The sequence below is a fragment of the Trichoderma atroviride genome, chromosome 5 (genome assembly GCF_020647795.1).
Source record: "Trichoderma atroviride chromosome 5, complete sequence".
Classification (NCBI taxonomy): Eukaryota; Fungi; Ascomycota; class Sordariomycetes; order Hypocreales; family Hypocreaceae; genus Trichoderma; species Trichoderma atroviride.
The window spans coordinates 91,609-116,970 of NC_089404.1; the positions used below are offsets into that span (position 1 = coordinate 91,609).

At 46.1% G+C, this 25,362-nt stretch overlaps 10 protein-coding genes across 10 annotated transcripts; 7 read left to right on the plus strand and 3 right to left on the minus strand.

Annotated features, from left to right (window-relative positions):
- Positions 1 to 1,580: 1,580 nt before the first annotated feature.
- On the plus strand, positions 1,581 to 2,655 carry TrAtP1_009187 (uncharacterized protein; the record flags this gene model as incomplete). The annotated part of the gene is made up of 3 exons (XM_014093504.2): positions 1,581 to 1,721; positions 1,784 to 2,398; positions 2,456 to 2,655. 2 exons carry the CDS (start codon positions 1,581 to 1,583, stop codon positions 2,171 to 2,173), a joined length of 531 nt encoding a protein of 176 aa, XP_013948979.2. The 3' UTR covers positions 2,174 to 2,398; positions 2,456 to 2,655.
- A 193-nt stretch (positions 2,656 to 2,848) lies between these two features.
- TrAtP1_009188 (uncharacterized protein) lies at positions 2,849 to 4,480 on the minus strand (the record flags this gene model as incomplete). Its single annotated transcript, XM_014093505.2, has 2 exons — positions 2,849 to 4,405; positions 4,457 to 4,480. The coding sequence occupies 2 exons, from the start codon at positions 4,478 to 4,480 to the stop codon at positions 2,849 to 2,851; spliced, it is 1,581 nt and encodes a 526-aa protein (XP_013948980.2).
- A 2,987-nt stretch (positions 4,481 to 7,467) lies between these two features.
- Positions 7,468 to 8,049, minus strand: TrAtP1_009189 (uncharacterized protein; the record flags this gene model as incomplete). Its single annotated transcript, XM_014093506.2, has 1 exon — positions 7,468 to 8,049. The coding sequence occupies one exon, from the start codon at positions 8,047 to 8,049 to the stop codon at positions 7,468 to 7,470; it is 582 nt and encodes a 193-aa protein (XP_013948981.2).
- Positions 8,050 to 9,894: 1,845 nt separating this feature from the next.
- On the plus strand, positions 9,895 to 11,730 carry TrAtP1_009190 (uncharacterized protein). The gene is made up of 3 exons (XM_014093507.2): positions 9,895 to 10,470; positions 10,536 to 10,792; positions 10,846 to 11,730. Exons 1-3 carry the CDS (start codon positions 10,114 to 10,116, stop codon positions 11,705 to 11,707), a joined length of 1,476 nt encoding a protein of 491 aa, XP_013948982.1. The 5' UTR covers positions 9,895 to 10,113; the 3' UTR covers positions 11,708 to 11,730.
- A 259-nt stretch (positions 11,731 to 11,989) lies between these two features.
- Positions 11,990 to 15,497, plus strand: TrAtP1_009191 (uncharacterized protein). The gene is made up of 4 exons (XM_066114197.1): positions 11,990 to 12,941; positions 13,008 to 13,724; positions 13,778 to 14,921; positions 14,973 to 15,497. The coding sequence occupies exons 1-4, from the start codon at positions 12,065 to 12,067 to the stop codon at positions 15,061 to 15,063; spliced, it is 2,829 nt and encodes a 942-aa protein (XP_065970291.1). The 5' UTR covers positions 11,990 to 12,064; the 3' UTR covers positions 15,064 to 15,497.
- A 655-nt stretch (positions 15,498 to 16,152) lies between these two features.
- TrAtP1_009192 (uncharacterized protein) lies at positions 16,153 to 17,929 on the plus strand (the record flags this gene model as incomplete). The annotated part of the gene is made up of 1 exon (XM_014093509.2): positions 16,153 to 17,929. The coding sequence occupies one exon, from the start codon at positions 16,153 to 16,155 to the stop codon at positions 17,851 to 17,853; it is 1,701 nt and encodes a 566-aa protein (XP_013948984.2). The 3' UTR covers positions 17,854 to 17,929.
- Positions 17,930 to 18,380: 451 nt separating this feature from the next.
- TrAtP1_009193 (uncharacterized protein) lies at positions 18,381 to 19,488 on the plus strand (the record flags this gene model as incomplete). The annotated part of the gene is made up of 2 exons (XM_014093510.2): positions 18,381 to 18,876; positions 19,373 to 19,488. 2 exons carry the CDS (start codon positions 18,381 to 18,383, stop codon positions 19,486 to 19,488), a joined length of 612 nt encoding a protein of 203 aa, XP_013948985.2.
- A 1,104-nt stretch (positions 19,489 to 20,592) lies between these two features.
- Positions 20,593 to 22,738, plus strand: TrAtP1_009194 (uncharacterized protein; the record flags this gene model as incomplete). The annotated part of the gene is made up of 5 exons (XM_014093511.2): positions 20,593 to 20,721; positions 20,772 to 21,536; positions 21,595 to 21,726; positions 21,780 to 21,903; positions 21,957 to 22,738. The coding sequence occupies 5 exons, from the start codon at positions 20,593 to 20,595 to the stop codon at positions 22,736 to 22,738; spliced, it is 1,932 nt and encodes a 643-aa protein (XP_013948986.2).
- Positions 22,739 to 23,505: 767 nt separating this feature from the next.
- On the plus strand, positions 23,506 to 24,481 carry TrAtP1_009195 (uncharacterized protein). Its single transcript, XM_014093512.2, has one exon. The coding sequence runs from the start codon at positions 23,557 to 23,559 to the stop codon at positions 24,373 to 24,375; it is 819 nt and encodes a 272-aa protein (XP_013948987.2). The 5' UTR covers positions 23,506 to 23,556; the 3' UTR covers positions 24,376 to 24,481.
- Positions 24,482 to 24,551: 70 nt separating this feature from the next.
- TrAtP1_009196 (uncharacterized protein) lies at positions 24,552 to 25,175 on the minus strand (the record flags this gene model as incomplete). The annotated part of the gene is made up of 4 exons (XM_014093513.3): positions 24,552 to 24,640; positions 24,697 to 24,957; positions 25,008 to 25,083; positions 25,140 to 25,175. 4 exons carry the CDS (start codon positions 25,173 to 25,175, stop codon positions 24,552 to 24,554), a joined length of 462 nt encoding a protein of 153 aa, XP_013948988.2.
- Between the last annotated feature and the right edge of the window lie 187 nt (positions 25,176 to 25,362).

The following is a 25,362-nucleotide window of genomic DNA, read 5'->3' on the forward strand; positions in this document are numbered from 1 at the left end:
GCACCTGCAAAGATGCCGTATCATCGCAAGCATGCTTCATACTGACAAATTCATCAATCAACATCTTCTGGAAATTTTATTTACACTGTGCTCTCCTTCATAGAACTCTTGCATCATGAGTTGGTGTATCCGACTGGCAAGCGGTTGCCTCCATGTAACCACTCTCCGCACTTCCCCGCGTTATGGCACCGGGTCGACAGAAACTAAGGAAATGAAACCAGCAACTGCCGGACTAGTGCAGTCTGATAAGCCAGTTGTGAGGAGTAAGCCAAACAAGGTTGGTGGGTGGTGGTATTTCAGGCAATCTGATCAACACACTGCCGAAACTAGTGGAATGCAGCGCGGCAAGATAAGATAAGCCAGTCTCGACAGCCAGCATGCGTATGCCATTACCAAGCCACTGCTTCAACGATACGGATAGGAGCAAAGGAAGTCTCGGGCTCCGCGAATTCCATGTTCCCGAGTGATGAACTCGTAATTTGTCAGATGGAGATCTTTTAACACATGCCTCGGTTACGGTTGTGAGTTACTGGGGACGGTTTCGAAGAATAAATGATTAATACATAGCTTGGGGTATATGAAGCAAACCATATTAATGAACCGACAATTAATCCTCTTTGGAACACTAGCTCTGAGATCATACTATTTTGCCTCTTGAAATATTTTAAAAACTCATACAATGCTTGTACCGTCAAAACCCCGTGGATATGAATCCTCGAGCAGCACTTTCTATCCAGTTGTCATACTGGGCGCTGGCATGGGAGGGATCGGAATGGCATGCCAGCTGAAAAGCAAGCTAGGAGTTGATCAGTTTCGTATTTTTGAGCGCCAGTCCGGTATTGGAGGGACGTGGTGGATAAACAGATACCCTGGTGTCGCGTGTGACATGTAAGTCTTTCCTCGGCTGAAGCTGTCGCTAATCCTGTCGGAATTAATGGAGTTTATCGTGTAGTCCAGCCATATTCTATTCATTTTCGTTTTATCAGAACCCCAATTGGTCATCGTTCTTCCCCACTGGGGAAGAAATATTACGTTATCAGCAATCTGTCGTCGAAAAATATGAGCTCATTGACAAGATACAACTCAATTCTGATGTTGAGCATTGCCAGTGGGATGACTCCAAGAACGAATGGGAAATCACTGTACGCCACTTAGTACCCGGTATGGGAGAGCTATCTGCGGCAGAACGGCAAAGAATGGCAAATATTCAGGGCGCCAATGCGGTCTATGTCTCGTCAGAGAGAGTGCGTTGTAAAGTCCTTGTGAGCGCGGTTGGGGGTTTAGTAGAACCGCGCGGCTGGCCCTCAGACGTTGAAGGTCGAGAGACATTTCAGGGTGAAATTTTCCATTCGGCAAGATGGAATAAGAATGTTGACCTCGCCGGAAAGAACATTCTCGTGGTAGGCACAGGCTGCAGCGCGGCTCAGATTGTTCCCAAGCTCCTCACGGAGAGTGGTGCCAAAAAAGTGACCCAAGTTATGAGAGAGGCACCTTGGGTTGTTCCAAGATTGACACCGCCATTGGGAGAGGAAGGCTGGAACATGTTTGCGCCAAAACTATTCAGGGTTGTACCAGGTTTGATGGACTTGATTCGCAAAATTGTGGCTGTTCAGATCGATGCCACTTTTGCGTATTTTGGGTCATCAGAATCCAGCCAACGGGCGCGAGAGAAGCTGCAAAAGGATCTACTTATTCACCTTCACAAGACAGCACCAAAAAAGGTCAACTTTCCCAGACATCAAGGCCACGTGTTGTGATTAGCACTAATGCGTTTATTCCTCAGTACCACCAAATTCTCACGCCCAATTACGATGTGGGCTGCAAGCGCCGAATATTCGATACCGATTGGTACCCAAGTCTAGCGGATCCTCGCCTCGAGCTCACTACTCTGGGTCTCAAAAGCATAAACAACAATACTGCAATTCTAGCGCCATCACAGAAGACACATCCATCGGAAGCCAATCAAGACGAAAGAGAAATACCCTGCGACGTTATTATCCTTGCCAACGGGTTCGAAGTAAGTAGGTGGTTCCACCCACTAACAGTTGTCGGCCTAAACGGAGAAAGTTTGGGCACCGTCTTTGATAGCAGAGGGGGGGCCTCAAATGTACAAAGGGACTGCTTTAGATGGGTTTCCAAACTTCTTTACCTTATTTGGTCCCAATTCCTTTAGCGGACACTCAAGTGTCATCTTGGGTCTGGAGAATCAGATTACCCATTCTATTCAGCTAATCCGTCCACTATTGCAAAACGAGATTTCCAAGATAAACTTGAAGAAAGAAGCGGCACTGTCATACAACCACGCAATACAAGGCGCTTTGAAGAATATGGTTTGGAATAGTGGCGGGTGTTCGAGTTGGTACCTCTCCAGCGATGGTCACAATTCAGTGAATTATCCGTGAGTTGATACCAAGAAAAGATTCTAATGGGCTAGCAGCTGACATATATTGGGTAGACATAGCATGTTATGGCAAACTTGGACTTGCCTCTATCCTACATGGTCCGATTGGAATATTTCATGGACTTGGCAAGGTCGCAGAAAGATGAATGTCCGAAGATGCCAGCGACTCGCTATAGTAGTCGCAGTTGCATGCTTGTTCTTCAATAAAGAATGGCTAAACGTGTTTTCAAGATTGAAAAGTAATAAGAACTGGAAGATGTATTAATTAGAAACTCAATAGCAAACCAGCAGGCTGGCTCCATTATCGTTTACTGTGGGATATGTTGAAACATTGCATTACTCACGTAATACTAGGCCCCCACTACTACCAAAAAAAACACCTGTGAATTGACTCAAGTTTAATGAATTCTATCTCTATGCTATCAACTTCTAGATACTCTAGATCACCTAATCTAGTTCATTAAAATGTATAACTTCTGGCGCATATGTGATATTGCCATTTACATTTCCACCGTACGTTAGATAGCCTTCCACATCTAGCTCACCCAACTTCATGATATCCTCTGCGTTGCCATGCACCCAAACTGTCTGCATGCCTTGAATCATATGGTGTATAAGGTGGCAGTGAACCATCCATACACCAGGCTGATCCACGCGAAGCCTCCACGCTCGCCATCCCTGCTTCTGGTCTGGAGCTGTCGTTGTAGTGTATCGATAGAGCATGGTCGTATCCCGACGGACGGGCGTCGTCCCCGCCAGCTGCTTCTCCATTGTATCGGCGTCCCATGCTCCATCTCCGCCGCCGATATCCCAGTAGTGAGAGCCATGAGCATGCCAGGGATGGGTATCGAGTGACCCGCCAATATTGGGATTCACAGACTCGGCTGCACCGTATTGCTGAAAAACGATATCAATGACTTCTCCGAGGAGAGCAGGGTAGGTTTTTGTTTGAGGGTCCAGTCCATTGTTGGCTAAGGCAGCTTCGTAGTTTGGCAAATATTGAGTTTGGTTTTCGTAAAGAGCAACCAAGTATGGCTCTGATGGGGTTGTATGAGGCACGGGATCAGATCCATCTTCAGTCCAGGTGTTGTTATTGAGTGACCACAGGAAATAGCCATTTGCAACTTGTTGAATGTTGATCATGACGCGCCGAGTGACTTCGGACGATGATGGAAAATCGTCTTCGACTTGAAGCGGCTGTAGTTGGTAGTCGAGGTAGCCATTAACCGTTGGTGGAAGCTTGATGGGAGAAGTCTTGGGATTCTTATGCGTGGGAAGCCTATTTATGCCCAGAAGCCCACATTGGTTAGAATACCGAAGGATCGCGTAGTTTGTTACCACAGCGGTTCTATCGCGACTTTCCAACTGAACGTAATAGTCAAGCTTGCCCAGCTTCCTAAGTTCATCACATGACTTGGTTTTGAGTAATGCATCGTATCTCTGCCCTGAGCCCATCTGCAGGACGCTCACATTTTGAGGTTTGGTATAACCCCCGTCCGCGGCAATAATATCAAGCTCAGTATGATCTTGGAACCCAAATAGAGCAAGTGACAATGCGGTTGCCGCAACAAATCGAAATCGATAGGTCTTCCCTGGATCAACCTCAATGACACTAAGAGCTGCAGAAGACGGGTCAACGATGCCATAATTGCTTATGCCTTTCCCGTTGATCAGCCATCCGTTGGGCTCTCCAGTCCAAACGAGAGGGTTAGACTCCAATCCTTTGACAACCTGTTGGTCCGTTTGGTTCCAAAATTCTTGAAGGAAAACGATTCTCTCGCCGTCTGTTTCGTAGGGCGGTGACTGAGGATCCTGTACGATAATGGCTCCCGTCGCAGTGCTTGGTTGAAAGCCGACATGTGAGTGATAAAAATAGGTACCAGCTGATCCGTTTGGAGCTTTGAGCTCGTAGTCGAAGAAGTGTAGGGGCGGGATGGGCCACTGGCTGGCAAGCGGTGTTCCATCAGAGAATGGGTAAGCTGCTTGAGAAAGTCCGTGCCAGTGCTGATATCAATTAGTAATAGTCAAGATTAACGTGACAGAAGCATGACTCACGATTGTAAGATTTTCGTCTTTCATATTGTTGTAAACTCGGATCCAAAAAATTTTGTCTTCAGGAAGATAGAGTGTTGGACCTGGTACAGATCCATTCACGAGGGTTGAATACCGTTCGAGGCCTCCAATTCCTATGTTTCCTTGAGTGACAGTGAGAACTGCATCTGGTATAAAAGATTCATCATGAGTGTGCGTCTGTAGCGCCACTGCAAACGCAGCGAACGAAATTAAAGAGAGGCTTTTCAGTATCCAAGCCATGGCTTAGTGTAAACAACAAGATACAATGCTTTAAGGCTGAAGATTTTTTTTGCTTCTCATTTTGGATTTTCTTCTATTATTATATACCAAAAAAATAGCCCCCATCAGCTTCACACATTACACCCATTGTAAGCTGGACACAGTCATGGCATGAAGGATCGCGGTCAGCCTTCTCAAAATGCCGAACCGAGAAGCCCGATAGTTACTATTTTCCTGATTGTCCGACTATTGGATCGCGTCTCGCCTGTTGAATCGCGTTTCGCCTGATCGACCAAGAAAGCTACATGTCACAAAACATTCGCCACGAATCCTTTGACGCTTAATTAGTCAATCTCCTAAACTGCGACGGGGTTACTGGTTATTTCAGCGTGACGTAAATCCGAGACTCGGTAAATTACACGGTTCTCTACAGCAAGTTACCAAGCAACTTTTGCCGCAGCAAAAATAGACGATCTTCAAATTAGTTTGAAAATACGTGTATTTACATTCTGAGTACTAGAACCATAAAAGTAAGTTTATGTAGCATTGACTTTTGCTAACTCGTGTGGCGGACTTCGCTAATATCGGGCTTTTGTCAGGTACACAGCCCAACCTAAAATTAGCACGGATCTAAGACCCGCGAAACTACATGTAGCATGATCTACCTTTTGAAATACTGAAGTAAAAAAATTGTAAGCGTAATTTCTGCTACAGAATGGACTGTTTGAGACGTGCCTTGTCTTACTAAAGCTCTCTGTGCTGGTTTGTAACCGTGGAACTGTTATACCAATGAGATGCGCAAATACAGCAACTGTCTCGGTAAATTCGTCGCAAGCCTCCGGGATATTACGCGAATACAGGGGCGGTGGCTCTTCTAATCTGGATGCCATTGACGGTCGCGATTTTTCTCAAGAGTCCCTTCTATACATCAACAACATCGAGATCAGCTCTTAGACTGCCAACGCACTCTAAAGGATTGCACAGTCCGCAAGACTGCAGCGTCCGCTTCCTGATTGCCTCCACCTTGACGTAACGGGCCGCTCCATCAACTCCCTTAGCCTTATGGTCCAGCAGCTACATCCAATAACTAAGCTGTTGCTCAAGATTCCTCCAGAAACTACCACAGAAGCTAAATCTTGAAGTAATGGTACAGATCGCTTGTGAGCTTACAGGATTGTATTGTTAATCGCTCTGCAGCTAGTTCGTCTGTGGCCACCACCGCGAGAATGACATCGGGTGGTATATTTGCCTTTTCGACTTATGTTGCGCTTTAATGCCTATGCTTTGTGTTAGAGATTGCATGTTCATTACCCTATACATTTATTTTAAACGAATGCGAAGCTATCTTCGAAACAATTGATGTCATCTACGTAGTTGGTGGACAGAATGCTGCAGCAGATAGGCATTGTAGATTCCGTCACTAGAATTACCGTGCTTTCTGTGAATCTGACTTCAATATTCTCAAAAACGTTTGTTCTTTGAACAGTTAGAATTACATTCTGGTGCCTGACAGGTTGAGCACCGCGCCTGAATGTCCCAGCCTACTCTTTCACCCATGCAGGCGTAAGTTAATACTTGCTACTAACGTCTCAAAGTTGCTATAGTGGACTGGAAGACAAGGTGCAAAGTAACGACCGCCCGAAGTGGGCGGTCCCAATCCAATATCTGCCTAGGCTCGGAGATTTTTGCGCTATAGAACATGCGTGCATACTTGTAAAGTTCTAAAATCCCTTACTCTGCAGGTAATTGCCCTGTAGCAGTATATTTCCTTGTGATTGTGCAAACGCTTATATGAAATTGTGATAGAGACTATACATCTTGACATTGCCATAAACTTTCGTAAGTCGCCCTGAATATGAGTCCTAGTCGGGATGTCAACGGATTGGACGTTGGCTGGCTGCCTCGGAGCCCTGGTCGATTTCTGAATCTCAATTGCACGTTCGGCTTTGGTAGCAGCTGACCACGTGCCGTTGGAAATGTTCTTCCTCCTTGACAGGATTGATGCATATGATAATGACTATACTGAGCTCTGTAATGTTCTACGGGTTATGGCCAACTGTCTATCCATTAAAACGTGTGTCGAACCGTCCGTAGGCTGTATTAGAAAGCGGCTTCAGTAATAATAGCAAAGTGGAATTGAATACTCAAAAACTCGTTGAGAATAGTATCTAAGAACTGGCAGGGAATCAGACTCGGATTTATTTTGGGTGAGCTGCGACTAAATTTAGAATTGTAGACTCTAAGGAATCTGAGCTTACAGGGTAGACCGTGACCTAGGATGGTACTGTGTTTCTTTGGATCTTCGGTGACCGAGATCTTGACATTGTATTTCAACGAGGGGAGGAATCAAGTGTGCTACCACAAGTATGAGCCCCAAATGTCTCCGAATTGGCACCACTTGGAGCATTTTCGCTCGCGATACTACGTCTGTCTTCAATATACTATTAGGCACTCTGATGTTAATGAACTCTCTAGGCAACGCCTTGTAATCAAATCGACACATATTAGCCATTGAGATTTAGTATTTGGCGCAATAAGTGTTGACAAGAACAAACAATAGTATAAATTGAACGACTACTGGAAAGGATACGTAGGGGCTGATTGTTGTATAACAAAGTGCCACAAATGCAGAATCCTTTTGCAGTATATTTGCTATTACTGAGCTATTTCTTCAAAAGATAGTATAAAGTATAACAGCCTTTATAAAAACAGTTTCAAAGAAATCCGAATTAGCAGTGATAGATACTCCAAGTAGTCTAAGAAAAGAAATAGTATCAGTATATGAATTCAGGCACACTGAGGAGTGAAAGTCTTACAATGCAATTCTCAGGAACAATTCGAGCTGGACAAAGCATCTCTCCTGAAGCACCGATATAGTCACCAGACCTGCACTTGTTGATAGAATCCCGTGTGAGGTCAGCGATATCCAAGCCACCAATATAGGCAGTAGCCAAATCGAAGTGGTTAGTGGCCTCGAAGCAACATGTCCCAACCCAGGCGATGGTGCGAGAACCGGAAGCGGAATAGAGATCCCACTCTTCATCTCTTGACATCAAGACGTTATACATATAAAAGCAGTCAAGAATTAGGGGAGAACCACCGCTGGTAGCGCAGCCAAAGCTGGAATCACCGCAGAAGCCTTGCGGGGTTCTAGCAGAGAGAACGCTTGCCTTTGTGGTGTTGAAAGAAGTTCGTGAAAATCCTACATCTTTTGGGTCGTATCTGGAGAGGGCCGCATCTAACTCGGCCGGTCCAAGGAGGTGATTAAAGTCAAAGTTGAGACTAACAGACGTGGTGGCCTGATTGCCAGATTCTGGCGCGGGAGCTGCAGTTATGGAGGTGGCAAGCAGCGTCATTGTAATGACAGCTTTAAGGAAACGAGCAGCCATGTTTTTTAGCTGGAAAGTCTGACAAATAAATGTTGACAATATAAGGGCCCTTGAATAAGGAAAGATAGCCTGGATTATGGACTTTAATCAACAATGAAAGTAAAGCGTATCTGAGAACTACTCGAAGCAAAGCAATAAACATTCTTTTTATACTCGTCGAAAACACCATTAGAAACAGAGAACACCATTAAAAATCTCATTAATATCTCAAAGTTCGTACTAAAACTAATAGTCTGTAAATTCCAATATGCGACTTAATCCTCCTGCAATGAAAATGGCAGAGCGTCTGAGTTATAATAGAGCTATCATTGATCAGGTGTTCTGCGTTGACAGTCCCATTGGTAGAGTTTCGCACAAAGGTTCTAGAATTATTATCGAAGGATTATAGTTAATTTAGGGTCGTTACGCACCTTCCTATCTCAGGTAGTGTTACCGAAAAAATGGTGATGCCTATGAGCATTCTCCACTGAAGGACGAAAGGATTCAGCTCCTACAGTATTTGTATGTAGCTAACGTAGGCTACTGGCCTCTAGATGATAGACTCCAGCGAATCCGTAGCAGCAACAGCACGATAGCCCAACAAATAAAGTCATTCTATACACCACCTGCGTTCTTCTGGATAAGCCTAGACTAAGAATAGAGTACTGTTTTGGGAAAGGACAGTGATTTACAATAGAAGATGGGTAGCTGCGAAAGCCCTCATCAGAAGCGCACCAAAGTCCGCGTACTTCGATAGACGACATAATTGAAGTTTTTCACGGGCTTAGCTACCTATGTATTCTTTCTGTTTGCAGACTTTCCATCGGAAATTCGCCTACCAAGTCATGTGTTCGCTCCATAGCTGCACCTCTCCCTCTCTTACGAAGATGCTAGGCCGTCGTTTTAAGGCCAGATGCATCTCATATCGCGTGTAACGCTTTATCATGAAAGATCATTATATAAACAGATACTGGCAGCTCAGTGTGTAAGATCCTAGGTATGAGATGGCTAGTACGAGTATTAAATAACACAAGGAGCTCATGGCCGGCCGGCTGTGCTTATTGGCAAATCGCAATCCAAAAATAGTCACGAATCCAACGATGATATACGAAACGGACAATCTCCATTGGCGGAGAGGAGGAAAAATCGCAACATGAGAAATCTGAGTTGGAACTCCCGTAGCTAAATTAATCGCGCAAAGTGGCAATCAAGGTAGAAGTCGACAAGTTTGAGGACCGAGGCATAGGCGATGATTGAGGTATCAGAACCGTGGCAAGGGCGAGAGTATTGGGTCTAGTCCTCACCAACGCTGGGCTGGGAATAGCATGGCATCAGGTGCAAACTGAGTTGTGGCCGATAGCTAACGCTGAAGGGACGGCAGACGAAGACATCATCGAGACATCGTTCAAGACGGAGAGCTATAAGACCGCATCAGTCAACGCGGCAGTCACGCTAACCAATTGCAAACCCAAGGGGGATACTTGAAGACTGACTGTTCACCTTCATCACGTGTATTAATGAGTCTTGAGCACAAGTATCCCTCATGTCTATCTACTGTTATGGACGCTTCATAAAATAGGAATGGCATCACCACGTTAAGTGAGCGGTGAAGATACAGTGGCTCGCTTTACTTGTAGATACGCGTGTTACAGCACACTGTGAACCCAACACTGTCCCTTGGGTCTTTTCTGCGGCGAGTTCCACCGTCTACGCTGTGGCGTACATAAGGCGCGTCTTACACCAACAGGCGGGGCCGCCTCTACTGTAGTTGTGGGCCTACAGCATCCTGGTGATTCTAATGGTTGAAAGCGGCGAATTGCATTCAATCTCTTCATAATCTCAACATCGGAATAAGAGTCTGCGGCATTCCGTTCAGCAAGCAGCTTGAACGCTGCCAGTGTCTCTCTTCCCAGTACAAGGCCTATACGGCCAGTTGGGTGATGCCGTCAAATGTCTCCAAAGCCGGATATTAATAGAACCGGCCGTCAATACACGCCAATCCTTGACCGCGAGGCGAAGAAACTTCCATCTCTTCTTTGACGCTCAAAAGTCATGGACCAAGAAAAGCCTTCACAGCGAGAGCTGGGTACTTCGTCGCAGTTGGCTTCAACCCAGCTTACGACCAACGAAGCAATTGACTGGGCTCAGCATCCCTCCAATCCCTTCAATTGGTTGTTGTGGCAAAAATGGACAACCATGGGCATAGCATGCTGGGTTACATTTATCGTTGGACTTAATGCCACCTCCATCACGACAGCCTCAGCTCCGATTTCATCCAAATTCCACTTGTCGAATAGCGCTCTCGACGTCAGTTTTTTCCCTTCGACCGCATGGAATGCCGCAGCGGCCGTCGCTCCCTTGGTCACGCTGCCTTTGATGGATACATATGGAGTGAGGGCTGGATATGTGGTAAGTTTGACCCTACATGTTTGACCCTGTTTATGCCGCCATATATTTATATGTTTCTACTTTAGACATACTTCATTTTATTCTGCATCTTCCTCATACCGCAAGCTTTAGCTGAAAACTTCGCAACCCTTGTGGTCTGTCGCGTGTTTGCTGGTATTTTTGGCGGTACTGTGCAGAATGCAGCTGATGGCATTGCTGCCAACATGTTTCCATCTCACTCCGAACGCGCGTTGCCCTTGACTGTGTACGTACTTTCGCTTCTTTTAGGTGTTACAATGGGCCCTGTCTTGGGCGCCGTGGAGGAGCCGCTGGGATGGCGCTGGTAAGTTGAGTCTAAAGATCATGACGCTGGAATGTTTTGTTAATTGCTGATAGGATCATCTGGATTCAACTCATCATCTGTGGAGCATCTATCCCTCTTGTCGTCGTATTTATGAGAGAGAGTAGAGGCTCCGTTATCCGTAGCCGTCTTCATAAAGCTGGCATAGTGGCTGATCAGGATGAGATCAAAGAATCTCCGGCGAGGATTCTCACGGAAACTATTTTCCGCAGTGGTGTACTTCTCACTACGGAGCCGACAATCATATCCATGACCACCTGGTCTTCATTCACATTCGGCCTTATTTTTATTTCAACACAGTCGGTACCACTTGTCTTCACAGATATTTACGGCTGGTCCGATGCCAGTGGTGGTATTGTGCAAGTCAGCATTGGGATAGGGCAGCTTTTAGGGTTCGCAGCCTGTTTGGTACAGAACAAGGTCTACACTCGTAGTGCAGCCTCTAACAAGGAAGCAGTGGGAGCGCCATTACCCGAGTCTATTTTGTACCTTTCAATCCCTAGCACGGCTATTGCTCTGGCCGGTGGGCTTTTCATGTACGGCTGGGGCATTTTCCAGTCTCACTGGATTGTCCCGGCAATAGGATTGGGTCTTACTGGGTTTGCAATTATCACAGTTGTGCATGCTGTTACCATATACGTTACCGATGAGTATGCAGCTTGTGCCGCGAGCGCCATTGCAGCCGTGGCATTTGGGGAGAATCTCTTTGCAGCATTTCTCCCGCTGGCTGCAAAGCCGATGTACTTGCGTTTAGGTTTCCAGTGGGCAAGCACATTGCTAGCATTTGTTGCGTTGCTATTGACGTTGGCGCCGATCATGATTGTATTTAGAAGGCGTGGTGTTAGACACAAGCCCATTATGGTCAGCAGACAACCTGATGTGCGGCCTGGGCTATAATAGAACAACTAGCGAGATTCTCATATCGATGTTGCAAGATGGCCAATTGAGTGATGAATCGAAGTACAGGCGGCATGAGCTCATCAAGTTTCTCAGCCAGCTGATGTAATTATCGTTTGTCAACCGCCAACACTCCTTGTTCTTACTGTTCCCTTTTTCCCGTTGCAGCGCAGCAGTTATGGATAGTGGGCTTACCTGATCAAGTGGGTCATGGTGGCTTTACCAAGAGTCCGTCGTTTCCCAGATTTGGTCGCTTGATTCCAGTTCCTCTGCATCATTAAAGTAGCATCGCATGAATACCAGTCTACACTGTCATTTGACATATCTATTTCCTCAGTCTGATACAGTCTATATGAAATGGCAGGAGATGAGAATGAATTGGTCCAGCCTTGCCACGACCCAGACCTCGACACTTTTCTACCCCCGGGGTATCAGGATCAATCGCCACTCCTAGAAGACGACATCACACAACGCAGCATCTCGACTCAAATCCCAAGCGCACAATTTTCGGAGCAACCTTACGATTCAGTAACTAAAGATCACCTAGAACTTCAATACTGCCTCAATGATGAACTTTGGGGCTCTGACAATGTGGCATCAGCGGCGCTATGTGCATCTCGCACTGTAGCTCCAGTGGATGCTAGTTCTCGCGTGCCTGATCTGCCATCAAGTCAGAGCGGTTCAGTCGCAAATGAAGATGTCTCTCAAGAAAACGTCACACCTCTACTAAATGAGTCGTTTACGACGCCACCAATACTGTCTTATACGTGTTGGGAATCGGGCATCCAATCTGCACAATCTGACTTTGGCCATTCCAATCTCAATGCGAATCCCCCAAAGATAGGCACACGCTTCTCTAGAGAATCATCCAAAGTATTAACGCGGTGGTTTGAGAGTCACTATAATTATCCATATCCAAGCAAAGAAGAAACAGAAACGCTGCAGGATCAGACCGGCCTATCCAAAACGCAGATCAAAAACTGGCTCGCCAATACCAGGCGGCGAGAAAAGATGCACCAGAGCGTACAGTCCTCGCGGAAGGCAACACCTGGATTTAACTCCAATAACGTGCCCATAGATATCCCCAGACGACCCGATACACCTACAGTCCGGACAAAGAATGCTCACCAGGCCATGGGGCCTCTTGAACGCTGGGTTGACTCACCTCCAGAGAGTGAGCCTGCAACGGTCACTGCTATTGCCAAAGCAGTCCAGCGTGCTACGTCGTCACAAAGTAAGTACCAGAACGGTTTTTAGACAAAGATAACAGACAAGAATGCACACTGACATGAGTCTCAAGGTGAGCTATTGTCGAAAGCCATAGACGACGGGTCCGGTCACTCTATCAACGAATCGTCAGACAATAGCTATGGCACATCTAGTGGTAGCTCACTTACCTCTATATACTCATATGGATCCAGTGACTCTTTCACGGGGATGCCGGCTCCTGTGCGTAGCAAGTCACGACGTCGAAAGCGCAGGTTGATTCCAAGGCCGAGGAGATCTCTTATGGGCAATAAACAGCATCCATTTCAATGCACATTCTGTGCGGAATCATTCAAAACTAAATACGACTGGCAGCGGCATGAAAAGACTCTGCACATACCTCTTGAACGATGGATGTGCTCTCCAGATGGACCTCGGGCCATCAACGGCGAAAACGGCCAGCTGGTCTGTGTCTTCTGTGGTAAACCAGAGCCGACCGATGTCCATATCAATAGCCATAATCCGAACTCTTGTCAAGAACGAATATTTAATAGAAAAGACCATCTTAAACAACATTTACACCTGGTACACAAATCGAAGCTAGTAGACGCGGTTACAGAAGGCTGGAAAAAGTCGACTACGATAATTCGATCACGCTGTGGATTTTGTGGAATCCATCTGGATTCGTGGAACGACCGAGTGGAGCATTTAGCTGACCATTTCAAAATGGGCAAGACTATGGCTAATTGGAAGGGTGATTGGGGCTTCGAAGATGCCATTATAGACACACTCGAAAACGCCCTTCCACCATGTAGGACATTTTCCCATATTCTCCCAGATTCTGGTGTAAGCTAATTGTCATAGATCTCCTCGGTGAAGAAAGAAGCAGTCCGTTTCCATTCGAAGCAAGCGACATTTCACCAGAGTCCCCTCGTTCTGCCTACGAACTACTCGTCGTCGAGCTCTCGTGCTTTGTCGAGACTTATCAAGACAGAACTGGGCAGATTCCTGGTAATGACGCTATGCAACTCGAAGCTTGTCGCATCATTTTCGCCTCTGAGATATTGTCGCTGGAAGTAGATACACAGCCTTCGTGGCTGCGTGACTTGATCTTGTCAAACGAGATTATTACTACTCAAGCACAGTTTCTTCCTATACGAACACCATCCGAGGGAAGGCTTCGAACACTCGAGATTAGAGGAAAGAAAACGCTATTCGAAGAATGCCCTCTTGAGGCGCAACTTCATAACTTTGTTCTTACAGAGGCTCTGGTTAATCAGAAAACCATCTCCGATGCGAGTTTACAAGTTGAGAGTCGGAAAATACTCACAGAAATGCAACGAAGCTTACAGTTGTCCTTGTCCGATTTAGTGTACACGTGGTTGATGGCGTTGATACAATCATCCTCGACTAATTGGCTCGATCACTTTAGACAACGCGTGTATCTTCCCGCCCCTCAAAATAGTAGCTCATCTGTACCCTCGACTTTGATCGGCCATTTGGCCCCTTGGACGACGTCTGGCACGATTCTGGACTATCCGTATACTGATACTACGAAGTTTGACACTCTCAGGATATTTAATGAAGAGGCTACCAATGACGGTAGTCGAAATAAGAAAGCTTTGCTTGGGGAGCCAGGTTCCACCTGGTCTGCAAATCCCGGGGCTAACACGCCCTCACCATCACAGCAATCCTTTACACCCATGGCCCCGACATTGGGCGAAGAGTTCTTCACCCACGGGCCGGTAAGTTTTGGAACAGCGGCTAGTTCTGGTCCAGAGGCAGGCAAAAGCGCGTCCCCTTCAAATCAAGTGGATGCTGGCTCACAGACTCAAAACAATGGCGTTCAGATGGGAGCTTATAGGCTCCATGATCCCAATTTTTACAAGTGGTTGGGTCGAGAGCTGGGACGCTGGGTTACTTCCATCATGTCTCCAAATAACCCAAATTGCCATGTACCGTCCGACAAGGAGATACAGCATCATGCTCGCTTTTTGATGTATGACGAGTAAGTAACTATTCTGATCCATGATTCTCTACCCTGCTAAATGATTTTCAGCGATGATCCGTGGAATCAGACAGTTGCCGATAATCCAGAGTGGTTGCACCGTTTCAAGGTCGGTGTTGGTATTATGACGGATAAAATTTGAACATGGCCCGACCTCGCTAGAAAATGAACAGTGTTGTTACTACATTGACTCGGTTACCGATCACAGCGACTGACTTCTCAGCTCATGTATGTGCCTACAAACTCATTTCGAAGAAATTATACGTTTGGAGCCTCTTGCCCTACTTACTGAGCCGCTGGGGGATTTAAACGCTGCAAATCAGAATATTTCATATCGTTTTGCTTTAGGATGTAACGGAAACATTAAATACCACAGCTAGAAATAAGCTAATAAGTTGCGGCAATGTTGCTTCTTGAAATTGATGTACAAGGATCAATTTTACATATGTATCTAATAGGGCAAATAGTCATGTTTTTGTTGTCGCCAAACTTAGTGGGGCACCACGCTGCCCAAGGCTCTTACGTGCTAGAGGCTCAATAGTTGCAAAAACGCTCATCATTGTCCATAGTGGTCCCCAAGACCAGAAAAAAATCGGAACAGGCTCGGATAGAAGCAGGAGGAAAGATAATAGACTCTTACGCTCCGATCCGTTTGGCGGTGATTCGAACGCTATGTACATGCACCTACAACGGGAGATGCCGCTGAAGCGCCCCGTGGGTAGCTGTAAGACACGCCCTGGAATCACCAACAAGCTATAAAATGCCCCCGTCAATGCCAATAGCTAATCAACTGACATTGAGAAAACGTGTCAATATACGCAGTAGCTTGATTTCTGTTGAGGAGGGTAGCTACTATCTGGATTGTTCTAAGCGCTTGCATAGTAGCTAATTATGTGCATCATTGTTACTCCGGAGAATAATGCCGTCGCTGGTGGTGTCAGCAACAAGTCTGCGCTGCTGGGCTCTTGAGTTATCCTGTACATTATTACTAGTAGTAAGGCATGCGCTATGGAGACTGGCCTCGTTCATTTTTCCATTAAAGTATTAATGGATTAAGTAACAGTAACTATGAGTCTAAGTTGAATTAAGAGATGGCATGTTAATATAAAGTGCTAAAACCAGAACATATGTGAGTACATATCATCACTTCATCACTACAGTTCAACTAAGGCTGATCACTGAAAGTTTTTACCGAAAATTAGCCTCCAGCTTTTAGTTCTCTCGCTGCATTATGCAGCTTGCGCAGTTTATTGTACAGCGTCTTCGCCTCGCTAATGAAGCAATGAACTCCAAAGTCTTCTCCCATGTCCCTCTTTCCACCAATGGCCACCATATTAGGCTTGTCAAGATCAAAGCTGTGCAAGACCATGGAGCAAATGAACTCATGTTGGATCTAGCCGTCCACCAGTTCACAGACAACATTGCATACAACGCGGTGTCATACGAGTGGGGTAATGCTGAGGCGGCAGCCCAAATCCAAATCAACAATCAAGCCGTTTCAATTCGCCAAAATCTTTACGACTTTCTCGAAATACTATCCCAATCTGCTTATCAAGATGAATGGTTGTTTATAGATGCCATATGCATTGATCAAGGCAATATCCTCGAGCGAAATGCCCAGGTTCAGCGTATGGGAGATATCTACCGACAAGCTCGAGTAGTCCTCGTCTGGCTGGGGCCAGCCACGCCGGAGAGCGATGTCATCTTTGACATGTGCGAGACACATGTTGTGTCCGCTGAACATGATGCTTTAGCAACAATCAGCTGGGAAGGAGAGATCGGCGACGCTCTAGACACAATCTATCAACGAAGCTACTGGACTCGACTTTGGATTATTCAAGAGCTGTTACTCGCAAAGTCAATCATTTTCTTTTGCGGTCCAAAGCTTACAACCTGGTCGGTATTCAGGCGTCTCCCGAGATCAGTAAAGGGCATATTCTACGAAGGGGGCTTCACAGGCATGGATATCAAACTTGGGAGCACACCTCGAGGACGCCACGCCCGGTCTTTACTGGGTGCACTAGAAGAGCGGAGTTCCAAGAAAGATCGAGCAGAGCAACAGCTTTATAAGCTGGTTGTTGATTTTGGAAATGCAAAATGTTTGGACAATCGAGATCGTGTATTTGGCCTGCTCGGCCTCGCAGGTCAGAAATCCACTGAGAGACAATCACTAGACGTTCTTGCCGACTATTCGGCAGAGCCTTCTGAACTCTTTGTGCGTCTACTTAGCAATATGCCTCGAGAGCTCAACATCTATGCCGCTCGAGATATTTTCGACATATTGCAGCTTTATACAGATCTATCCGTATTCACCGAAGACGGCCAAATTGTGAATAAAACTTCGGCAACAATCTTAGAGCTGAGCTTCGAAGTCGATTTTGTCCATCTCGGACATCTTAAGCATGTGTCAGCCTCGACATGTGATTGGTGCGAGATGTGGAAAGAGCGCGAAGACGCAAGAGAGAAGGATGCTGAAGCTTCTTCATATCAGGGCTGCGCGGTTCACGAGATTCAAGCCGGTAAATCTCAGACTTCGTGGGCAGCACACAATGTTGGTCCTTATCATGCGGTGTGGCCCAAAGATTGCTGTGTCGTGAGCAAGGATACCAGCGTTTGTGAAGGTGATGACATCTTTGTGCTTATGGGTACAAACCTAGCTCTTATTCAGCATATCGAGAATGAAGCCGAGGTCAGATTTGAACTGGGGTACATGGCGTATACTGGGGACATTGACAGCATAACTACAGCTTCACAGAAGCTCGCAAAATATCTATCGAGGCTCCCGAGGAGGGTTGTAGACCTCGGTTGGCTTACTAACAGCTCAGGCAAGAACCTAGAAAAAAAGATAACGCAGCAATACACATTGACAGATGTCGTGTTAATTGTCGCGCATGCAGCTACTCACCACAACCACTGGAGCCAAGATCTTTAAGATTCTGACTTGGAGAAGTAAATCCAATCATAGGAATAGATATATTTGAAATTATTATACTGAATTTTTGTGTTCGATCCAAACTATATTATACTCCAAATGCCAAAAGCGATTGGCTACCTACACTTGTAGCTGTGTTAGCTCGGTACCCAGGAAGTCGCTAAGCTCCGCTGGTTTTCTTGCGTAGTCCTCATCATTGTACAAGCAACGTTGGATCCTATTAATATCATGCTGAGCAATCAGACAATCAATCCATTTCATCATGATTTGAAAGAGTGTATGCGGAAGATACCGAGGCTTCGTGACGTTAGTGCCGATTATCATGCCTCGATGCCTGCCGAGCGCCGACCTCCGACCTCCCGAATACTCGGCGTGCTCTATTTGCGGGTGTAAAGATTCAATTCTCCAGTCCATTAAGCAATTGATCATCGACTATATATGTCTTCTGTTGCCGTTGCATATCCTGTTGTGTCTTACCATCACAGCTACTTCCATATAAATCGCTATACAAATTGAATCGTCTAAAAATGCCTTACTTCGAGGTCCACCACTCTTACCCGCTCACCAGCGAGCAGCAGCAGGAGATAGCTTCAGCCATCACCAATCTACATGCCACCACCTTTACCACCCCATCTTTGTTTGTTCATGTGCAGTTTACAAAATCAGATGAAAGTGGCAGCACCGTTCATTTCATGGCCGGAACTCGTCGCTCTGCGCAGACAAATCGCATTATCGGCATCGTTCGCACCTCAGCCAAGCGAACAAAAGCAGACTTTGATCGACTCGCGAAGCGTATTGAAAATATCTGGTACTCCGCTCTTGGTGTGAGATTCGACGAATCTACCCAGCAGCTTCCACCTAATGAAGAGGGAAAGAGACTTGCCTTGGTGGGATTCACCCCATTACTGCATGTCCGTGAGTGGGGCTTGGGAGCTCCTGAGGCTGGAAAGGAAGGCGAGTGGATGAAAGAACTGCTTCCTTATATGCAGAGAATTGCTGAAGCTGGAAATAAGGATGTGGCCGGTATGTTGAAAGAGTTTGAGGAGAGGGAGGACTTGAAGAAGCTTCTCGAGTAACGGTGTTATGAACGTACCTTCCGTGTATGCAACACGAAACGGAATTTTTCAAGCATTTCTCTCTCGTAAGACTGAAAAGAATATTATTTTGTTCCCTCATCTGCGTGTATCTGTTTGCCTTTTGTTCGAATTTGTGAATGGAATGGTACACCTTGTGTTACTATTGTTGAAGCCAACACTATTGTTGAAGCTAACGAAATGCATCACCCACGCTGTTGTTACTATTATACAAGAGATGACAAGGTTGAATGAAAAGAGTGTCTTTTACAGCAGATTTTTTTTTTTTTTTTTTTTTTTTTTTCCCTTTTTGAAACCCCCCCCCCTTTCCGCCCGCCATAGATACCGCTAGCTTGGTGAATGCCTTTTTACTCTAGCATACATAGGTACCTAGACCCAACTCTCCAATTGCGTTGGCGAAAGTATATAACTACGGAGTGCCACAGTGAAGGAAATTGCTCTTAATTCCATGGCGGAAATAGCCATGATGAGAGCCATCGAAAACAGAATCGAGCAGAAGACGGCCACCTACATTCAAGCATTGATGTTTGTGGTGGCATAATGCCCGCTAGGATCGTCGCTGGTACGCTGCCGCGAAGCAGCTTGGAATCTAAGCATGGGATGAGCTAGCAAACATATATTTAGAGCCTTTGTTGGATAACAATGCAGACTAGGTATTTTGACGCATCCTAAACGTTTTGGAAGAGCATCGTCGTTCTAATACCCGTGAACGCTGGCAATACCTAGTCATCGCATGGGCTCCAGTTGGACATGTGGGGAGACTTCATCGAAGGAAGAAGCGGGGGCACCTGCAGCAGCGCAGGGATGATGGACTGGCGGTAGAGGATCGACATGCGAAAGTTTGAAGAACACATAATATTGTCCCCTGAGCATCTGCAATGGGAGCTATGATGCCCGTTGTTCTGCCCACCTATACTTGCTGGTAGGGAGGAAAACTGAAGAGGGCAATTTTGAAGCTCTCTAGCATAGACTAGATAAACAAAGCGTATCCAAGATGCTGCGCTATTGACCGCCCTTTGCGTTGTCAGCTTCTCGCTACTCATCAAAGGAGTATTTGTCGCCTACAGCACGAAGCCGCTGGGCCCTATGAGCAAGATACATGCATAGTAATATACATCCTCACAGGATTCTGTGATAACTGCTGCCTAATACTACACAACACCAGGATCATACGAAATCGCCGCTGTCTTTGGCGTGTCCTTGATTCAAAATCTGGCTGAAAAGAAAGCTCGTCCCAAGCAACGGTGCAGACTAGATCCCAAATGCCGAATCGGCAGATCCGGGGCTGGGACCTGAAGCCACCGAAGCTGGCATCTGACAGGCCCCGCTGAGTCTAGGGCGATGTCCAGGGCTATGCTCTCGGCTGGAGCTGCACCGAGAGGTCTGTCTCATGGTGAGCAGCGCGGAGTTGTTCAACTCCCGAGAAGCATAAAGTAGCAAACATTCACGATCGAACAAGCGACCAAATTGGTCGAAGGAATCCAAGTGCATCCCGCTAAACGCATGTTCAACTCCATCTTGCCCTTGTCGGTCCGACTTACTTGTAGTTGTGCTGGTTGTTTACCTCTGTGTTCCTAGTATGGCAAACTATATATAACACCATCGGAACACATCCTTTAGCATTGTTCATCATCCAACAATCACAATGCGATACAACATTTCTAGGCTATTCGCCTTACTGGGCATTGCGTCCACTGCTCATGCTGTGACCCTTACAGTATCCACTGCGCAAGGCAATGCAACTAGTCCTATCTTGTATGGCCTTCTATATGAGGTTTGTGGTAGGAAATGATCCGCTGGAGGACTTCAACTGATTACTCTTAGGATGTCTATCACTCTGGCGATGGAGGTCTATACTCAGAGCTAATCCAGAATCGTGCCTTTCAAGGCACTTCTGTGTTCAATAACCAGGGCCCGTATCAGACTCTTCAGTATTGGCACACCAGGGGATCGGATACTCTGACTCTCGATAATCAGGCGCCACTGTTAACCAGTGCTCTCCCTTGGCAGATGCGTGTAGATGTCGCAAACGGAGCAACTGGCGCAACTGGCTTCTGGAACGAAGGGTATGCAGGCATGAATATAACAACCGCCACTCGCTATGCAGCCAATTTCTACCTCCGAGGCAATTACAAGGGGCAAATCTTGGCCGCTTTCTGGAGCAATACAACAAACTCTATGCTTGGCAGCACCACCTTTCAAGTCGACCAAACAGAGGCCAATGGCTGGGTCCCTTATGCGCAAACTTTCACCACGCAATTTTCTGCACCAGATGAGAAAAATACGTTCCACCTAACCTTTGATGGTGCCAGTACTGCAGGTCAAAGCCTCCGTTTCCAGATGATTAGTGTTTTCCAGCAGACGTACAAGAACTCAAACAATGGACTTCGGATGGACCTTGCCGAGGCTCTCAATGAACTAGGTGGCAAGTTTCTTCGCTTCCCAGGAGGCAACAACCTGGAAGGAATTGCTTCTCCGTATAGGTGGAAATGGAATGAAACAATTGGGCCAATCATCAACCGTCCTGGACGTCCGGGAACATGGGGCTATGTCAATACCGATGGCCTCGGGCTTTTGGAAATGATGCAGGTCAGTTTCACTCACTGCTTCAAATGCAGACATCAATCTCTGACAAAAGAATCGATAGTGGTGCATTGACATGAATCTCGAACCGTTACTGGCTGTTTGGGGCGGGCTGTATCTGGACGGCGAGATTATCTCCGAAGCAGACATAGGAGCATATGTCGAAGATGTTCTCAACGAGCTGGAGTTTCTTTTGGTAACTTCTTGTCTTCCATATATCTCTCAAGTGTTGTTTCTGATATGTTTTAGGGCCCATCAACCTCACATTGGGGCAGCGTTAGGGCTTCGCTGGGTTACCCAAATCCCTTTACAATCAACTACATCGAAATTAGCAACGAAGATTTCCTCAACGGCGGTATCCCAAGCTATGTCGGTAGGTTTGCGTATCTGCACATTGGTATAGGCTGTACGAGTAACCATCTTTAGGCTATCGCTTTAACGCGTTCCACGACGCCATCAAGAATGCGTACCCGAATATGAAGATCATTTCGTCCATTTGGTCCGGGTATTTCACCAACCCCTCTATGCCTGCTGGCGTCATTCAGGACCTCCATGATTATCTCTCCGTGGATGATATGGTCAGCAAGTTTAATGGCTACGACCACGCCCCTCGCAATCAGCCTGTCCTGGTGGGTGAATACGCTGCCATCTACGACGCAGAGCACACCAACCCAAACCAGCTAGATAACCCAACATTGCAATCGGCAACGTCCGAGGCTGTTTATTTTCTGGGCCTTGAGAGAAACTCGGATGTCATTGTTGGAATATGCCATGGCGCACTGATCAAGAGTCTCCATGACGAGCCAGACAACGTCGCCATCATCAAACACACTCCTAATGCTCTCGTCCGATCCATGAGTTACTACGTATCTAAGCTCTTCTTCACCAACGTTGGCACACAGACCGCCGCAGTCTCTGGGAATGTGGGGTATGGGCCACTGTACTGGTCTGCGACGAAAAATGATGCGGGAACGTACTTTGTGAAGATTGTCAACTATAATGGCGCAGCTTCAACTCCGGTCACAGTGGTCATTCCAGGGAAGACGGGAGTCGCAACTTTGAAGACTGTAACTGCTCCAGATCAATACAGTACCAATTCGCTTGGGAATACGCAGAGTGTTTGGACCGAGACGCAGGTAACAGGATCTGGAGGACAGTATTCGTTTACCCTTACAGGAAACTATGTCAATGCTGTTTTGGTTGTGTAATCATTAGTCGTTTAGTCATTACGAGAATTGAAGGGAGGGTTACATATATCTTCATAAGAAAGTATAACTGGAAATTGGAATCGAGAAAGTTATAAGAAGAGAGCTATTTCAAGTATTGGCAGCAGTTTATCCGCCTAAAAACCCAGTATGTATTGACGCTCGGCTATAGCAGTATGAAGCATAGTAGCCGCTCTCTTGCAGCGTGTTTGGCACATACATATATACCTATGATCAAAAGAAAACGAATGCAAATATCTATTTACCCTAGAGCATCGTTATTTTTAGACCTTTTCTCGTGCCATTTGCGAGTCGGACCGATCCAAGCATGGAGTGCTTAATTACAGCGATTGCTTACTCCAAAGAGGCATCATTGTCCGCCTTGGAGAATCTCGCCCAAATAAGCGCCAATTAGGCCCGTGCTAACTAAACTTCCGACCTCACGCTGTAGATAAAGCGTCGATCCATCCTTTCTGAAGGCATACAAAGCATTCCGTCAAAGTGCTCATAGAGAAAATTTAAAATTGGGAAAAACTACACTTGAAAATTCCAATTTGAGTAATGATTGCGCAAGCACGACAAAGGGCTACAAGTTTGTTCAACTGAAAATGATGATGAAGAATATCTTGTCTCGTCATCTCCAAGCTTTAACGCCGCTGGACGTTCGTGTCAGCCAAGTGAAGCACTAGTGCGCCCTGTCTGTGTGGATCACACAGTTGTGTATATATAGGTGGTCTTGTCATCGACTTCTCATTGAAATAACTAAGCCTTGTAATTGATACCGTTGCTATTATTCTCATCTTGACAGTCCTGTCTACGAAATGTTACCCAAAACACCAAATTTACCACATGCGACCTTCTCTGGAGTTGCTCGAATCAACAACGTCAATCTCTGGTATGCTTTGTTCGGGCCTCCGATAGATAGCGGCCGAATCCCCGTACTTTTCCTGCATGGGGGCAAGATCAATTCCAATTGGTGGGGTCTCCAGATCAAGCATGTTGCTGAAAAAGGATATCCGGTGATTGCACTCGATACAAGAGGCCATGGTCGCTCCAGCGACGATGATACAGTATCGTTCTCATACGACTTGTTTGCAGATGATACAGCAGCTTTACTGGCATATCTCAAGGTGCCAAGGGCTTCCGTTACTGGTTGGTCAGACGGCGCCAACACAGCTCTTTCTTTGGCCATGCGCTATGGCGATAAAATAGACCGCGCGTTAATATTCGGTGCGAATTACCAACCCGATCAAGTTAATATTGAAGGGATGCTAGCCATCCCTTTCCTGGACGATGTAAAAAGCCGGATGAAATTGGAATATGAAGCTCTATCTCCGCATCCGGGCAAGTTCGAGAGCTTTATGGCAAAGATGGGTTTGATGCAAGGCGCACTTCCAAACTGGAATGAGCAATCTTTTGCGCAAATAAGGACTCGACTGGAAGATCCTATTCATGCACCTCTTATGTGGATTGTTGATGGAGCTTCGGAAGAAATCATTCCCCGGAGAGTTTTTCGCGAAATAAGAGACATGATCCCGGGGTCTACTCAAATTGTGGTACGCGTTGGACATTTCGGCCCACTTCAAGACCCAGATGCTTTCAATGCTCTTCTTGACCGTTGGCTAGGAGAAAATCGATGATCTGTCTGACATGATAGGAATACTTGTCTCGGTTTATATGGAGCTTTTGTCAAGATGCCTGGCATGTTATGGAGAAAGGCATTGATGTTTCTTAGCAAGAGGATACTGCACGTATGTGTATAATATATGTCAATGATACAAAAGCTTCTAGCTATACATACAAGTTGATATAGACCTTATTTGTAATATTTTCCAACTTGTCTAACGTCCTCTGCCAGCGCAGCTACATTATCCAACGATGGAAAATGACCGCCAAAATCAACAGCTGCTGAAACATTAGTAATCTTTATACGTAATACCATGGATATTTCCTTTACTTACAATTGTAATAGACCAAGTTTCCGACAGATGCCACGACTTGCTTAGGCCAATACTGGATGTTGTACGGAAAATCTGTAAAGAGCAGCGGACTGCTAGTCTTTGCTTTGCGGTATGGGTAAGCGCTGGAAAGGACCGTAGGATTTTGCTCGTAAATATAGGACGCTGTAATGAATGTCTTTGAAAGATAGTACAATGAAACATGTTTTAGAATCTCATTGTTTGTTAGTGTCGAAGGGCCGGTTCCTCGCCTAGGGTCGGACCCTAAATAATCATTAGCTGGCATAACATCAACAAGTAGAGAATTTACTTACAGAGAATGAACTTTTCAGCTAGCCAAGATAATTGTCCGATAGGGTTATCATATAATGCAAGACCAAGGGTATTGGGCTAAACAAATGTTAGTTTCAGCCCTCCTTCACAAATGGTGGGGCTTTGTATCATACTCGCGTCGCCATCTCAGCAAAATATATATCGCCCATGGTTTGAAAGTCCATTGCCCTTTCCTCTTCAGCTACTGCACTCGAAGGAAGAACGATGCCCTCCGCTGTAAGTTGTACTGGCGTGAGACTTGAGAAAGGTAGGAAGCTCAGGTGTGCGGCTTTGACGGTTGCATTAAATGAATCGTACATGTCAAACGAGACACCGCTACCCCAATCGGTTCCATGT

Excerpts from the sequence above, each read along its gene's own strand:
- TrAtP1_009195 (XM_014093512.2), top strand. The coding sequence starts at position 23,557 with ATGTTACCCAAAACACCAAATTTACCACATGCGACCTTCTCTGGAGTT.
- TrAtP1_009191 (XM_066114197.1), top strand. The coding sequence starts at position 12,065 with ATGGCAGGAGATGAGAATGAATTGGTCCAGCCTTGCCACGACCCAGAC. Across the intron at positions 12,942-13,007 it reads GCGTGCTACGTCGTCACAAA|GTGAGCTATTGTCGAAAGCC; the intron begins GTAAGTACCAGA and ends ATGAGTCTCAAG. Across the intron at positions 14,922-14,972 it reads CGCTTTTTGATGTATGACGA|CGATGATCCGTGGAATCAGA; the intron begins GTAAGTAACTAT and ends AATGATTTTCAG.
- TrAtP1_009190 (XM_014093507.2), top strand. The coding sequence starts at position 10,114 with ATGGACCAAGAAAAGCCTTCACAGCGAGAGCTGGGTACTTCGTCGCAG. Across the intron at positions 10,471-10,535 it reads GAGTGAGGGCTGGATATGTG|ACATACTTCATTTTATTCTG; the intron begins GTAAGTTTGACC and ends TTTCTACTTTAG. Across the intron at positions 10,793-10,845 it reads GAGCCGCTGGGATGGCGCTG|GATCATCTGGATTCAACTCA; the intron begins GTAAGTTGAGTC and ends AATTGCTGATAG.